At 43.1% G+C, this 15,609-nt stretch overlaps 3 protein-coding genes across 3 annotated transcripts; 1 reads left to right on the forward strand and 2 right to left on the reverse strand.

The window, feature by feature from the left end:
- Positions 1 to 2,605: 2,605 nt before the first annotated feature.
- odf3l2a (outer dense fiber of sperm tails 3-like 2a) lies at positions 2,606 to 5,927 on the forward strand. Its single transcript, XM_070979861.1, has 5 exons — positions 2,606 to 2,883; positions 3,274 to 3,384; positions 3,506 to 3,628; positions 4,179 to 4,320; positions 5,247 to 5,927. The coding sequence occupies exons 1-5, from the start codon at positions 2,835 to 2,837 to the stop codon at positions 5,590 to 5,592; spliced, it is 771 nt and encodes a 256-aa protein (XP_070835962.1). The 5' UTR covers positions 2,606 to 2,834; the 3' UTR covers positions 5,593 to 5,927.
- Positions 5,928 to 5,979: 52 nt separating this feature from the next.
- ebi3 (Epstein-Barr virus induced 3) lies at positions 5,980 to 9,424 on the reverse strand. Its single transcript, XM_070979805.1, has 6 exons — positions 9,322 to 9,424; positions 8,440 to 8,554; positions 8,247 to 8,346; positions 7,499 to 7,616; positions 7,239 to 7,402; positions 5,980 to 6,148 (listed from the first exon to the last, which is right to left on the reverse strand). The coding sequence occupies exons 1-6, from the start codon at positions 9,422 to 9,424 to the stop codon at positions 5,993 to 5,995; spliced, it is 756 nt and encodes a 251-aa protein (XP_070835906.1). The 3' UTR covers positions 5,980 to 5,992.
- Positions 9,425 to 9,855: 431 nt separating this feature from the next.
- On the reverse strand, positions 9,856 to 14,278 carry LOC139342493 (rab GTPase-activating protein 1-like). The gene is made up of 8 exons (XM_070979618.1): positions 13,947 to 14,278; positions 13,204 to 13,284; positions 12,942 to 13,052; positions 12,040 to 12,144; positions 11,864 to 11,947; positions 11,695 to 11,766; positions 11,183 to 11,422; positions 9,856 to 10,336 (listed from the first exon to the last, which is right to left on the reverse strand). The coding sequence occupies exons 1-8, from the start codon at positions 14,055 to 14,057 to the stop codon at positions 10,124 to 10,126; spliced, it is 1,017 nt and encodes a 338-aa protein (XP_070835719.1). The 5' UTR covers positions 14,058 to 14,278; the 3' UTR covers positions 9,856 to 10,123.
- Between the last annotated feature and the right edge of the window lie 1,331 nt (positions 14,279 to 15,609).

A 15,609-nucleotide genomic window follows, 5' to 3' on the forward strand; every position in this document is an offset into this window, starting at 1 on the left:
AAAACGTACTCAGGAGTGAGAACATGACTTTGTAGAAGGAGATAAAAAAGCTGACATCTTTGACAAATCATTTCTCTGAAAACGGCGGTGGTTCCCGTCAGTGCCCACCAGCAGAGTCTTATGACTGAGCCTGTGACCTCTCACAATTACTGGTGCTTAATATTTAACCAGTGTGCAGTTTGACTCGGTCATGGCTCTGCTCGAAAAGCTTTAGTTACCTCTGTGCTCAGGGAGGGAATTAGTAACACGGCAGAGCAAGAGAGCAAATTCCTACCTGAGCCTTTCACACTGGAAAGCAAACATCTTTGTATTTGCCAGGAGTTCATCCACCTGAGGGCTTTTCTGCCACAGTTGACTCTTTTCAGATGCTGCCTGGGCGCTAAACTAGCAGTCAGAGTAGCCAACTGTGGAACACAGTGGAGTCTTCTCACACTTGTTTTGGCTGCAAACCCTGTTTTTAAGTCCCCAAATTCCCACAATCCCAGAATTTGAGCTTTTTCCAAATGAAGTTCTGTAGTTAGAATGAAAGATGTATTTTTTTCAAAGGGTTTGGATGCAGCTTTTCATGGATTTTATAAAAATGCTTTGCAGCTTTTATCATATGTTCAATAGTTTGCGTTCATGTTCTTTAAAATACATCAAGTGTTAGTGTATCAGTTGTACAAATCTGTTGATCCATCTGCTCATTATGAAACTCCAGCAGTGTTTTTTTTTTTTAAGTGCTGGCAGTGTTTAGGACTGAGGAAATGGCTGGACTCCAAGTGCAGGACAGATACTGATAATTTGAATGATAAAAAGGGGTATATTGATCTGTGTAGGGAAGGAGCAGGCAGACAGGTGAGGTGAGTCTGGACTGGAGCTGGGCAGACTTGGAGAGCACACTGAATAACTCAGAAACAAGCAAGCCAAACACACTAGAGCAAGAACAAAGCACCAGGAGAGCTGTGTGGCCGAGACCAGACTAGTAAGTGCAACAATCTGGAGAAAACTGGTGAGGAGATCCAGGTTTTTATTCTGCAGTCGGTGATTGGCTGCAGCTGTGGCGGCTGATCGAAAGGAGGATCAGGTGTAGGTGAGCCGAGATTGTGGAGGAACCGCCCTCAGACACAAGCAGAGGACTCACATGACATAAAGGCACAGGGGGAAAACACAGGAAACAAAAGGAAAGAGAGGCAGTGGTGGAAGAAATATTCAGATTAAGCAAACAACAGTGCAGAAATAGTCCATTATAAACGCACACTCCACATTAAAAGTACAGAAGGATTATCACTCTGTACTCTGCAGATAAACAGCCCCTGTGACTGATATATTATAAGGCAGCTCTATTTAAATTTGAGGGGTGAGGATATTTTTCACTTCTTTCTGTCGTGGGAGGCATTTTTGTACTAAGCAGAGTTCCCTTTTTATTGTTGACCATTCGCCCTGCCCCTACACTTCAGCTATGAGGCTGAAATTCACCATAGAGGTCATGTGTTTGTGAGGTTGTCTGTGCGTGAATGCATGAATGCGTGAATGCATGCATATGTGTGGGTGCAGCTGTTGCAGATTCACACTTGTTTAAATGAAACCATATGAGGAAATCTGAAAATTTGCACAGCTAGCTAACCCTCCATGAGCTGTTTGATGTGTACCAGTCAACATTTACTGAGTCATAGCACTAAAACTGCTCTTGTCAAAGTAGTCAATGATCTTAAAATCAACAGCGATGCAGCTAAACTTTCTGTTCTAGTACTGTTTGGCATGAGTGTTCTTCAACTGTTCTCAACGTATTTAAAACGAAGGACTTTCTCTGTATCTCTCTGTAACTTCTCCTCTGAAGAAGTTGACATTCCCTATGGGGCTCCACAAGGGTCAGTTCTTGGTCCACTGCTATTCAGCCAATACACACTTCCTCTTGGTAACTATGAAAAATTAGCCCATGCATTCATCTCCAGCAGATTACTGTAAAGCCTTTTTTGCAGGATTTAGCAAAAAGACAATACATAGGCGCCAGCTCAACCAGAGTGCTGCAACCAGAGTGCTTAGTGGGACGAGGAACAACCCATTACACCTGTGTTTTTTTTTCCAAGCTCATTTTTTATTTTTATTCTGGAAGAAACCATTAAACTTACCATTTTAGCTTTGGCAAGTAAGAAATAATTTAAAGATCTTGCACTGACCTCAGATATATTTACTGAGCAACAAAAAGCTGGTAAAGTTTTAACACTCACAGGTGGTTTTCATTACAGCAACGCTGCTCTTGTCAAATATCCACTTGCAGAAGATCAGTGTAAGTCCTTTCATTTTTAATAGCATGTGTGCAGAGATGCTATTAGTTACAGCATACCTACTGTAGCTGAGAGGTTCAGCATGCACGCTGCAGTTCAGTTGCAGTAACCTAATGCCTCGGAATAGGATGACAAATTAACTACAATGCATGTTGTTGCAGAGCTTTAAGAAAATACTTTCCCTCTGAATCTTCACTGCAGGGTTAGCTGCAAAAAAGCATCTTCAGTGCTGATTTTGTTCCTCAGTTAGCTTTAATGTGACTCTATAGAGAATCACTGGTTGCCCTGTTTTTAGCCTTGACAAAGCCTACTTCCTGGCCCTTCTTTGAACACCTTTTGTCCTGAGGGGACCTAAGGGAAAAGGAAGTGGAGAGCAGGGTTGGGCGTACCCATGGCCTCGGTCAAGATAGGGTTTCTTCACCTCATGGTCATGTATAATTCAGAACAGGAGGCCGCGGATCACCTGTAGAGAGCCACACACAAGAAAAGGAAGTGTCTGAAGTGACAGAGGACCCAAAGAGGAAAAGCACTGACGAAGAAGAAGGAAGAAAAGAAGCTGGCAGGAGTATGCAGGAGGTGGTGAAGAAAAGGCCGATAATCTCTGCTCGAGAAAGAGGTCAGTTTAAGAGATCTGTATGCCTCTGTGTGTGTGTGTGTGTGTGTGTGTGTGTGTGTAGGTGTGTGTGTGTGTGTGTGTGTGTGTGTGTGTGTCCACATGGACTATATTACAGCTGAACTGTTTTTGCTATGAAATTATACAGCCATTGCTCCACACTTGTTTGAGTTTGCTCCTTTGTTTAGAATCCATTCCCAAACAAGCAGAGGGGGGAATGTTAAAATGCATAACCATAGAAAATAAGTCAAAGAGCTCCATATGGAAATCATCAGAGAGACCATACAGGCCGAGCCAGAGAGCGGCGGGTGTGCTATACTGCTGCTCGGAGCTGAATCTGTTGCATCATTTTCCCCGTCGCCCTCCTCCTCCTCCTCCTCCTCTCATTGTCAGGCCCGGGCCCTGGACGCTACGCTCTGCCCCCTACAGTTGGATACATCAACCATGACTTCACCAAGCCCAGCAGCCCTGCCTACTCCTTCCACAGCCGTATGAGCAGTGCCAGTGAGTTGAGACTTACCCACAGGGACGATTGATGGTTATTTTTTTAGGCTAGATACCTGTCTGCGATGGATTTACGTCATTTTACGAGGTTAAATGTGTCTTTGGATGATCGTTTCTGTAGTGGTCTCTGTGGACTCCAGCCCAGGACCAAGGTACCACATTGACGCCAAGCTCACCCGCTTTGGCCGGATGGAAACTCCCTCCTACTCTATTTTGGGCAGAGGAAGGCGTACGGGGAATAAAGGTGAGGGAATGAAAACCTGTCCTGGTTACTGTCAGTATATTTCTTTATTTATGATTTTTTAGTCTGCTTGACCTTCATCAGGTATGTGTGGAAGCATCAGAACAGCTGCATGCGTGTGCACACAGACGCTGGGTCCATTATCCACTCAGCGGACCACAGAGAGTAGTTCAATCAGCAGTACTGGAATGTAACTAAGTACATTTACTCAAGTACAAATTTGAGCTACTTTTTTTTTAGTCTTTTTTTTCTCGCCACTTTCTGCTTCTACTCAGTGTTTCAGAGGGAAATGTTACTGCATTTGTCTGACAGCTTTGGTTACGAGCAGCTTTACAAATTACAAATATTTGTACACAAAACATACAAAGAAATGTAATGATATAATATATAGTAGTATAACAGTCAAAGGTACCATTTTTATATATGGAGTACTTTTACACAAAATACTTCAACTACATTTTTCTTTTACTTAAGTAACATTTTCAGTGCAGTACAGAGTTCATTAAAAGTGATAAAGAAAACGTTACAAACTGATTTCTATTCATATTTTTAGGTGAGCTGTACCAGACTCCAGGCCCGGGGGCCTACAGCCCAGAGAAGACCGCACCTGTCAGTGTTCACCACAGACCACCATCCTTCACCATCGGCACCCGAACCAGATACCGCTCTTTGGATGCTGTACCAGCACCCAACAGGTGCATTATGTACATTTTAAAGTATCGCATTAGAAAAAGTTGCTAGAAACACAAATGTTGGGAAAAAGTTCCTCAATTCCATAAAGATTTTTTTTTGTTTGTTTATTTGGCTTAATGTGCTTACTGAGGGATGAAAACACCTTTTCTGAATAAGCTCTGATGCTGCAAACATTCAACTCACATGACCAATCAGTTTCTGCTCAGAGAGAAGAGGAAGAAGAAGCTGTTTACACTGTCAGCATCTTCCCGGATATTCCCACAATGCATGAAAGCATGGCTGATAGCAGCCGGGCCAGCTGCATCAGCTGACATGAAAGAAAAACTACAAGTTAACCAACTGAAAAAAGTCCTAAAGACCTCTCCCCGTTTTTCTCGGAGATGACGCAACTGGTTTTGTTTCTTCTTCTTCTTCTTTGAGGTTTGTTGGCAAACAACAAAACGTGACCTCTGCTTTCTTTACTACTTATTACAGCCATGCGTGAAAGCAGCCATTAAAGCCAACTCTGATGAAACTACATTATTCCCTGCAGAGCAGTTCATGGAAAAGGACCTCGTTCACTTTTTCTATTTTTTTTTTCTTTGAGAGACTTCAAAAGTTCACTTCAAATTCACTCAACAGTCGGATGGAAACATGGCTGCTGTAGCCTGACATAGCTTTGGTCTCTGTGCCATAGAGCTCCTTTGTTGTCCAAAACACATGTCACATGAGTCAGTCCCACATGCAAACCAAATGTGTGTTCTTGTATTTGTTCCCATCAAATGCACTATTTAATCCTGTTTGATTAATGTTCTCTTTTGTAGGATATCACTGAGCTCTGAGGTCTCTATTTGTGACCTGTTTTTATTTTTATGATTAACATCTTCTGAATAGGCAGAAAAAGTCTCTGAAGCTCAGCTTTAATACATTTGCTGTTTTCTCGCTCCAGCTACAACCTTCCTAACCTGCTGGGCTGCCAGATCCCTAATAAAACCTCCAGTGCCAGCTACAGCTTCTCAGGCCGGAGGAAGGTCGGAGCGCCATCTGAAGACCTCTCCATGAGCCCCGGACCGGCAAGATACAACACCATCAACCCGGATATTTACCGCCAGCGCCAGCCCTCCTTCTCCATGCAGAGCCGGACTAAGAGGCCTAATTATTCCTCTGCTGTTCCCGGCCCCGGAAAGTACAGCCCAGAGAAGATTCATTTGCACCTCCCTAAACCACCGTCGTACACCATGGGCATCAGACACTCTGAGTTTGTCACGCCGCTTGTGGTGGATGTGGTTGACTGACAGATTCAATACAGATGCCTTGTTTCTATTCAATTTTTCACACTAATGTGAGGTTGCCATACAATGACAAAAAAGATTATAAAATGTGTCTTAAATGGGGTCAAAACGGGTCAAAACTGTTGATGAAAAACTGATCTTTAATAACAACAATTATCAGAGTGATATTATCAGTGGCTCCCAAGATCAACACAAACCAACAGTAAACAGACAATAAAAGGCTGATTGTACATTGTACAGATAATAATGATTTATTACTTTATAAATAAAACTAAATATCAATAATCATTACTTGGATTGCTTGTGCAGCTAAAACAATAAAGAGGTCTGCAGTTCTTCAGCTTTTCTTCGCTGTTAGCTTAAAAGGAGAGAGGTGAAAGAAACAGGAAGTGAGAGGGAGTCTCTACAGTTTCACTCTCGGCACAGTGATTTTTACAGGTGAGCTCCAGTCGCTGCACTTGCCCAGACCCAGCAGCTCCTTTGCACACACCTGGAACAGGTAAGTCCTCCCTGGTGTCAGTCCCTTCAGCTCAACCTTGGTGCTCTCAAATGGACCCAGCTGGAGGAGAAAATGCATGATACACATTTTAAAAAACAGCATCTATGAATGAACAGGTGGAATGGAACAGTTTGACATTTTGAGAAATACGGTTATTGGCTTTCTGGTTGAGTTATGCTCATGAGGGAATTGTTGGGTCTCTGTAGATAAAAGAGCTCAGCCTGTACTAGCTCTATGTGGAAAGTGTCCTGAGAAGACTTTTGTTGTGATTGGGCGTTATACAAATAAAATTGAACTGGAATTGAATTGAGTTAGATGAGAAGATTTTAAACATGAAGCTGCAGCCAAGAGTTGGTTAGCCTAGCTTAGCTAGACAGATGGGAAACAGGAGGAAACAGCTAGCCTGGCTCTGTTTAACAATAAAATAAAGATCAATAATTAAAACAAAAGCAAATTTGTGTATTTCCCAAAATGTTGAATGAGTCCTTTAATGCTGTAGCATAGTGTATTATTTATAGTAGGCTTATACGAGAAGAGAAGCCAGTAACACTTTTGTATGACCCTATTTTAATCATCTGCAGTCCATTTAAATACCCTCCCTTTCATTTGCCTACATTTAAAAAAGTACTGTTTCAAACCCCCTGACAAGTGTCTGTCAGGCGAGGAATGACAGCTTGAAGAAGTCTATCATCAATGCTAATGATGTTAGCTTAAAGTTAGCGATTCTTGGTGAACAACTCTGCAGTTTAATAAGGAAATGAGATGGAGAAGCCACCATGGAAAAAGGGAAATTTCATGAAAACTGGATCAACTCTTACTTTGTCAGACCTGAGGAGACAGATTAAGTGAACTAAAGGTGAATTCTGTGCTCAAGGAACTTCATGCGAAACCGCATCATGAGACCAACCACAAATCCTACGAGAGTTCACAGGTTCCCTAAATCGGAACTATAGACTGAAAAAAATTCTGACAGTTTAGATGAAAGGAGAAGGATGTCATCCACAGATGACTGGACTTTCTGAAACATTTTCGAGGTTTCCACCTAAATGTTTCGGTCATTTTGAACTTCCACATGTGGCATCTGTGTATGTGTCAAATGTGGAGTTTTGAAATCACACTGCAGCTATGTTTCCATGAAAATCATTCTCACATTGACAGACTTTGGGGTGCCCCTGTTTTCCCACTGGTACAGTATCTGGTATTTTAGGGGGATGATGTCCAGGTTAGCCCAAGTGGGGGGAGGAGACCACTCCACCAACAAGCTTCTGCTATTAAGAGGGGAAACCCGGACGTCTACGGGAGGATCTGGTTTCACTGCAGACAGAAAGACAGAGAAAGAAACCAGTATGCACTACAGTATCACCATCACTGTCTGCATATTATTAGATAATTTATCATTTAAGTTCTCACCTATATCCTCCAGCATGAGACTTGATAGATGGGAGCTGCTTCCACCAGGATAAACCGCTGTGACATTGACGATGTAGTCGGTGAGAATTTTCAGGTTGGGCAGGTAGCAGTGCCAGACCTAGAAAATAAGATACAGGATGTATAATATAATAAAATGTGATGCTGGGAAATATATAGTATTTGTAGCATCTTTTTCAGTATATTTCATGTATGAATTAAAAAGATCTGCAGGAAATAATAATACTTATGATTTTTTGCAGACTGACATCTTATTTTATATTTATTAGAAACATTAAAACATACCATGAAATATAGATGTATGCAGGAGGAGATGAATGCTGAGGAGAACTCCCTCTATAATCAACTCATTTATCTTATCTTGTTGACACTTTTCATGTCAGACTCACAAGACAAACTTGAAACTGGTCTTTCTAAGCGCTTGCAATAGACCACAGACCTTGAAAGTGGTCTGTGGTCTATTACGGCTACTACTTGAAAATTAAAAAGGGGTTTCCCAAAACTGAGCTGTGACCATGGACAATGGAGTTTCCAGTTTTTGGATGAACACTACAGCAAAAAAAATCCTGATGAATTTGACAGTTCTCATCCTATTTTTTATTTGTCATGACTGATGTGTGCTTGGTTTCATTTTGGGCTCATGTTGTGTGTGATTGTTTGTGGAAAACCCCTCTTCAGCAGGAGGTACAGTACAGTATCAATCTGCTGTGAAAGTAAATAAAGCCGTTACCCGTTCAGATGAGGACGACGATGTTGAAATCAGAAATGAGGATGAAGAGCCAGGCGGAATCAGGTGGCACTCCTGGGTGACCGACTGTCTGTGTCTCTCACTGACAAATACATTTACATACAAGTATGAGGTCAGCGCTGCAGAGGAGGAGGGCGAGGAGGAAGAAGACTGCTGTTTTCTTCTTCAGATTTACCTGTAGGCGGCAACATAGTGTGTTGGTGGGGCGTGAGAAGGTTCAGGCCAGGAGCAAAGAGTCAGGTTTGGATAGCTCGCGCACCAGCAGCGCACCTGGGGAGGGAAGGGAGTGTCTGCGGGAAGAAGTGTGATGAATGTGCATCGTGAGCAGAGCGTAAAATACAGAAAATATTCAAGACAGATTCCGAAACCTTTCCAGGATGCCCCTTTCATACCCAATCATGATACTCTCACCTGTTACCAGTGAACCTGTTTACCTGTGGAATGTTCCAAACAGGTGTTTTTGGAGAGATTCCACAACTTTCCCAGACTTTAGTTGCCCCTGTCCCAACTTCTTTGAAACGTGCTGCAATAATTATATTAAATATATTGTCTTTGTACTGTTTTCATTTGAGTACATGTCAAAAAGGATTAGCAGATGATCCCATTCTGTTCTGTTGTTGTTTTACACAGCGTCAAAACTTTATTGGAATCCAGGTTGTTGTATTATATCCTTGCTTATTTTTTTTTTAAATTGTTCTCATTTGTTTAATTCCCTTTTTTCTTTCTGCATGTGACTTATCACTAAATAATATGCTAAAATAGAAAATAATGACATCATGCTGACAAAATGACTGCACCATTCTTGCAGGTAGAGAAACATCTAAATAGAGGTGTGATAGCAGCATCACAGAAAATCTATGACTTCTCAATAAAAATCATTAGTATTTACTAATTGCACTTTTCAAGCAAGATGCAAAAGCAGATGAACACAAGACGCCTTAAAGCAACAGCAGAGCCTTCGTGATGAGGCAGGGAGAAAGAAAAAGTGCTCTAAAGGAGTTACTTATTTTTCTGCATTGGGAGTCTTTTCCATATTTCCACACAGGCTGATACTCACTCTCTGATGCTGCAGTAGCCCGCAGCAGGTCCAGGGCTTGGCCTCCAAGAACACACATGAGGAGAGTCAGAGCGACGCACACACTGCCAACCATCGCAGCCATCAGTGATTCAGGCGGGAGAAATTAGTACCAGAGTGTAGCTTCTCTAAAAAGCTTTGTATTGAAATGAGCCCTCACTTATGCCCGATTTTGACCTCCCTGTGCTAATTTTCTTTGTTCGTTGCTCTGTTTCCTTCTGGAAAGGACTGCTCCTTTCTGCCTGTCAAAGTTCAGAGATAATAAACTCAGTCACTGCAGTCTGCTAATGACTCCTCTTCTGTCTCTATGCTTGAGCAACAGCTGATCAGCAGCTTTAAAGGCCGTGCCGGTCATAGCGAAAGAGGAACAGCGAATGCGGTGTATCACAGGAAAACCTCCTTCAGAAAGAACCCTTACTTGTGTTACGTCTCTGTCAAGGCGTAAGGTTTCCTTATGTCATATACAGAAAAGCTGGTGTCACACTTGTCTGGATGTTGTATTTGAATTGTTGACAAATAAAATAATTATTTACAAGAAGCTCACATGGCACATGGATTAGAAATATAAGAATAAGTTCATCAGTGATGCAGTAGTTGTAAAAGCCGTGAACAGTCAAGAAAGCACATGTCTGACAGTACCTGTGAGTGCTCTCAGGTACTCTCCTCTGCTAAGTTTGCGCTCTAGACCGCCCTCTAGTGTTTGACACAAGAAACAGCAGCTGCAGCACTGAATACATTCTGTACATAACAACGTGAATTAACACTCTGATCGCAGTCCAAGCCGTCAGACATTTTCTCGATTGTCCCTGTGCGGCCACGACAGCTTGGCGGTCCATCCAGAGAGGGAGCCTACGATGGGAGCTCCATCTCTGGGTACGCTGATACTCTGAAGCCCCCCTCCGCTGGAGGTCCGCAGGGAGGTGAAGGCCTTGCTGATCCAGCTGTTCTTTGCTTCCTGGAGATCGTTGGCCAGGATTCCTCTCTGGTGCTGCAACTCCTGTCCAAGGATAACACAGGCGTACGTGAGAGATGCATCAGGGAAAATGTAAACTTTACTTCATGACAAGTTCAATTCAGTCCATATTCGTGCAGCCATGCTGTTTATGTTCTCTGAAAAAACATAGGGTATTGTATTAAGAAAATCCACTTTATCGCACTTACAATGAAGCTCACACCCACAGCAGTTAGCAGTAACTCGGCCAGATACCTGATTCAGATTTTCAGCTGATCTTACATGATTGTGGAATTTAACAGAGTTGTTTATTGATGTATTTATTCAAAGAACCAGTCTTGGTCGTGGTGCACCTTCACATGATTTGGGGAAGGGGCTTTGGAGGGAGGCCTGAAGGGGATGGGATTTATTGGTTGGATACTTTCAAAATCAAGTTTCTCCAACCCCAGCTGTAAATTTAGCTCCAAAAGTAATAATGTGCCTCAAGCTAATCAGTCCTTGGATGCTGTTCTTTCACTACCCATGTCTAGACGCTGGGGAGTCCTGTCCTGTTTCCTGTCTTCACACGGTCCCACATTTAATGAGGATGCTTCACATCGATGGGCTCTAATATCTAACCTCAATGGATATCGGTGTACATGTGAAGTTGATCTCTCCCTGTTGCATTAAAGTTGGCAGGTGAAATGAAAAGTAAAAAGGGTCAGGCACTGAACGTATTCTCAGGAAAGTACCCACAAGTACAGACCTTCTGCGCTGTCTGTGTCTGAAGTTTCATTTACTTTCTTGTAGATATTAAAGTGACAATGGTTAGCTGAGTCCTTTGACCTGGATATGGGATGCCGAGATTCCCAAGACTTGTTTGTCCGAGTACGAATATGGGTCTGGTCTCACCTGGATCTTGCATTTGGCCTCCACCATCTGGAGTTTGGTCTGGGCCAACTCCTGTTCCAGCTCCCTGATCTGGGCCTTGAGGGACTCGTTCTCCTGGTCGTCGCTTCTCTGCTCTGCCTTTTTGAGACTTTCGCTGGCCTCATTCCTGTGGCCCTCTATCGTCGTCGAGCCCTGAGCTGTGGCGGATGCTTCATCTGAATCTACGACACATTGACAGTGCGGGCAAGCCCTCGCTGCACTCTGCAAAGGTGGAGATTGAGAATAACGTGCAAAAATGTGAGACAGAACGGAGACTTTTCGGCCTCAAATACGACATGCAGGGATTAAAAGCCCCGATGGCTGCTGTTGTTAATGAACCGAGAAAGTTAGAATTGGGTGAAGAGATTTTTAGAAAGGGCTGTAAAATGATTTTGTACAACATGGTGTTTAAGTTGAAGCATGACAGCTGCAAAAGCAGAGATAAAAGCAGGAAAGGTAACAGTGGAGTTTGGCAGGAAGAGCGTTATTCTTACCTTGAGTGAATCCAGCTCTTCTCTGTGGGCGGCCTGCTGCCTCTCCAGACGGTTTGTCAGCTGAGAGCAGATCTGAGCAGAAGAAGCAGCATCAACAAGGTTAATCATCAATGCTTTCTTTATTCATACACCCTTTGTGAAGAATACAGTGAGTGCTAAACATCTGCACCTGTTTGTAGTCTGCAATGATCCCTGATGACCTTCTGACCTCCTGCTCGGCCTTCTCCAGCTCTCTCCGTAACACCTCTTTCAGCTGTAAGAGAAGAGGAAATCCTTCGTTCATGCATGTCAGCGATCGAGCCGTGATGACCTTGAGGGGTTTTAAAGCCACGTGAAAAATCTTACCATCGCAGCTTCCTCCTCTTTCCCCCTCTTCTCCTCCTCTGTAGCCTGCAGTCGATGTCTGCTCAGTAGAAGCTCTTTGGTGAGATCGTCCACTCTGTCCTCTGCCTGAAATCAACATTTTATTTTAGCTTTCATTTAGCTTTCACATGCAACTATATCATCTAAGACGAGAAATCACATCAGTCAGATCCAGACTACTATATAGGCATTTTCAAACAATATCAGTAAGAATCCAAAAATAAAGAAAACAATCATAACAATAAAAACATTTGATTTTCAAAATTTCATGTGTACAAAAAAATGCATAAATAACTGTATTGTATAATCCTGGAGAAGTAATTAATGGTCCATCTTGCCTTTTTTTCAAGGATTTTGGGGCAAAGAAAAATTAAAACACAAACAACTCAGCATTTTTGAACATCTTTAGCCTCTTCCACAGAGTCCGCCATGTTTCTACAGTAGCCCAGAATGGACAAACCAAATGCTTGCACTAGAGAGTCTTTTGATTTTCAGTGGCCACTGTGGGTGAGGGTGAGGCAAAGGGTGTTCAGGTGGCTGCAGTCTGCAACCTCACCTCTAGGTGCCACTAAATACTAGACACCGGTCCTTTAAATATGTAGGTCAGCTAATTATTCATTATTTTTCATAATCTGAGCAGACAGGCAATTTAGGATTCAGGTACATTTTGCAGGTTTTTTGTAAAGTTTCAGTTTTGGTCCTCCGAGGCAAAAAGTCAGGACACCCCTGCTCTATTGTAGTACTGCAACAGTTAAAGTTTTCTTAAGGTTACTGTCTGGCTGTCTCCCGAGAGCCTCTTTTTTTCTGAGACCTTCGGCAGGTGAGTTTGCATTTTTTAATTAAATCCTTTCACCCAGTTTGTGAAGGGCAGCACCTAATCGCACCTTGTCCAGAGCGTTCCTCAGGGCGACCTTGCTGGCGATCAGTCTGTGAGCGAGGTTGTCGTTCTCCTGCTCCAGACGGAGGCTGGCCTGCTGGAGCTGGCGGTTCTCCCTCTGCAAAACAGAGAAACCTATCAGGGTTTGCAGCACGCTGCAGAATACAAACTCGGAACGTCAGGTAGTTTTAAAGAGAGAAAGAAAGAAAAAGTGGCTTGCAGAAATGTAATTGGCACAGAAATGCATCTGAAAAACAGAAAAGACTGACCATGTATTTGTCCACAGGGTCTTCCTCATCGTCCATTATTTGAAGGCGGCTTTCCCTCAGTTTAGCTTTCTTGGTTGGGACCTGAGGCGAGAGAGTTAAGGCTAATAAGATACAGTAATGTCATATTTGACTGAGCAGGAGAAAGCAATCTCCCCCAAACAGATCTGCTGCCGGATGCTGCATGAGCATGACAAATCAAGAACAGGCCCCAAAAAGAGATGAAGATAGGGATAAGAACGAGATAAGATAGAGCTGAGCACATGGGGGAATGATAATTTTAGGATACGCGAGGGAATAATAGTGGAGGGGAGGATTCTTTTTAAAGCCTGAAATGACAATTTCCATATCTCAAATATCTAAAATGAGCAATCAGAATTGACTTGGTTCTATTTAGAATAACATATTTGTCATGCTGAGGAATGTGTGGCAGCGTGCGACTGTTGTACTCTGTCACTTTCAGTTTATCTCTGTTTATGTGCCTCAGTCTGACTCTCGCTGTGGCTTTAGCAATGCTTCATACGTCAATGAGAAGTAAGAGAAGAGGTTTTGTATTCATTTTTCGTCTTTTTAAGCAAATCCACAGTTGCTTTTTGGAAAAAGTAGCAACCCTGATCAATGCTTGAATCCTGCAGTGGCTTGAGATCTAATCAAGTGTTAGTTTGTCAGCGTGGTTGAGCTGTTGATGTTAGCTGTGGTGCTCTAAGTGATGTCTTTGAATGCATCCATGCAACAGTGAGTCTTACTGTGAATTGAGGTTCCGTTTCATCCACCAGACACGCCAGGATCTCCTCTTCGCTCATCTCTTCCATAAGCTGGGCATCATGCGCCATCATGACAGACACCTCCTCCATCATCTTGCCCAGATATGCAGCCCACAGGCGCTGCTAACGCTCGCACAAACACAAACAATTATCTCGTCTGCAGGCTGGAGCTTCCACCAGGTTTCCACCAGGAGCGTAAAGTGAGTTCAGAGAGGTGGTGTCGTCTCGTTTTTAGAGGTCAGTCCAGCACGTGAGCGCGAACAGGAAATATCAAGACAAAGTCCAAGTCATGCTGACAGTAAGAAGCTCTGATTTATGGTCCAAAGGTGAATAACAGAGAGATACTCCAACAGGTAAGGCAGCTACACTTAAACGTCTAATAAGCAGCAGTCACAGGCACTTAAACACAGTGACAGGTGAAGGAGTGTGTGTCTCAGGTAAATGGGCAGTAACAGGTTCAACAGGGTTTATATGAGACCTGAGAGTGTCTGAAAGAACAACAGCCTTAGACACACCCACTGCAGCGCTCACCTTTCTTATCACCTCTCCCTCCCTCTCTCTCTCTCTCTGTCTCACACACACACACACACACGCACGCACGCACACACACACACACACACACACACACACACACACACACACACACACACACACACAGAGTCATGTTTCCATCATTTTTGGGGACACTACACCTACCATTAATTTCCTGGAGACTTTTCTAACTATAGCCAAAACCACTACTTGTCTCACCCTAACCTTGATCTTAAGCTTAACCTAAACCTGACCTTAACCTGACCTTAACCTTAACTCTACACACTAAAATTTTATGATTGTACATTATGGGGACCTGCAGTTTTGTCTCCATAAGGAAGCGAGTCCCCACATTGTGACTGTGTAAACAGTTGTATGTCCTCACAACGTGGGTAATACACCCACACACACTCAGGTGACCTGCTTGATTCTGTCTTAGCGATAATGAGCCTCGTCAATATGGCACTAAAGTTTCTTCCATGTTCCTCTCTTCCCTTTGTTCACTCTTATGCCAGCTGGCACAGATGCTGTGTGAACCTGCCAGACTGCTGACTGGTAAATGACGTGGTATTTGTGATATTTCCCCAAGGGGTGTTAGTGTGTCACAGGCCTGTAGGTCTATTATTGTCATGGGCTGAGCTGCCTGACAGGAGAGCAAACGGGTCCAGCAGGTAAAGTGATAGAATACCAAAGCATGAATGTGGAATAACAAAGAGGATTCAGCACCTCCGCCTGTAAAGTGACACAATTTTCCCATGATGTCAGTCTCACTTTGGTGACACAGGGGCGGTCTCTCGTCATCTCTCCCCTTGTCCTGAAATCTCTCATTTAACCTCATCAACTTTTTTGTCATGACAGATCAGTTTCATTTCTTTCCTAGTTTCACTTCCCTTTCTTCGAGCTTCAGTGTGTAGCTGCAGTCACTTCTGCCTTTGATTTTAACTCTTAGTTTAGTAAGTTTTTATTTGGCTCCCTCTGTGGTTTTTTTCGACACTTCCCGCTCTATTTCGGTGCTTTTCTTTTTTTCATTACCAGAAAGTGTGATTTCAACATCCTGTGCATCTGCTGTCTGAGTCATTTTAAGTGAAGACAAACCAAAGAAAGTCCAGGCAGA

This window comes from Chaetodon trifascialis, chromosome 14 (assembly GCF_039877785.1).
Source record: "Chaetodon trifascialis isolate fChaTrf1 chromosome 14, fChaTrf1.hap1, whole genome shotgun sequence".
Taxonomy (NCBI): Eukaryota; Metazoa; Chordata; class Actinopteri; order Chaetodontiformes; family Chaetodontidae; genus Chaetodon; species Chaetodon trifascialis.

Coding starts and splice junctions, on each gene's coding strand:
- odf3l2a (XM_070979861.1), top strand. CDS start 2,835: ATGCAGGAGGTGGTGAAGAAAAGGCCGATAATCTCTGCTCGAGAAAGA. Junction 3,629..4,178: donor AAGGCGTACGGGGAATAAAG/GTGAGGGAATGA, acceptor TCATATTTTTAG/GTGAGCTGTACCAGACTCCA. Junction 4,321..5,246: donor GCTGTACCAGCACCCAACAG/GTGCATTATGTA, acceptor TTCTCGCTCCAG/CTACAACCTTCCTAACCTGC.
- ebi3 (XM_070979805.1), bottom strand. CDS start 9,424: ATGGCTGCGATGGTTGGCAGTGTGTGCGTCGCTCTGACTCTCCTCATG. Junction 8,347..8,439: donor CACTATGTTGCCGCCTACAG/GTAAATCTGAAG, acceptor TGTATTTGTCAG/TGAGAGACACAGACAGTCGG. Junction 6,149..7,238: donor GCACCCCAAAGTCTGTCAAT/GTGAGAATGATT, acceptor TTTCTCCTCCAG/CTGGGTCCATTTGAGAGCAC.
- LOC139342493 (XM_070979618.1), bottom strand. CDS start 14,057: ATGATGGAGGAGGTGTCTGTCATGATGGCGCATGATGCCCAGCTTATG. Junction 13,053..13,203: donor ACCCTGTGGACAAATACATG/GTCAGTCTTTTC, acceptor TCTGTTTTGCAG/AGGGAGAACCGCCAGCTCCA. Junction 10,337..11,182: donor AGGCCAAATGCAAGATCCAG/GTGAGACCAGAC, acceptor ATCCTTGGACAG/GAGTTGCAGCACCAGAGAGG.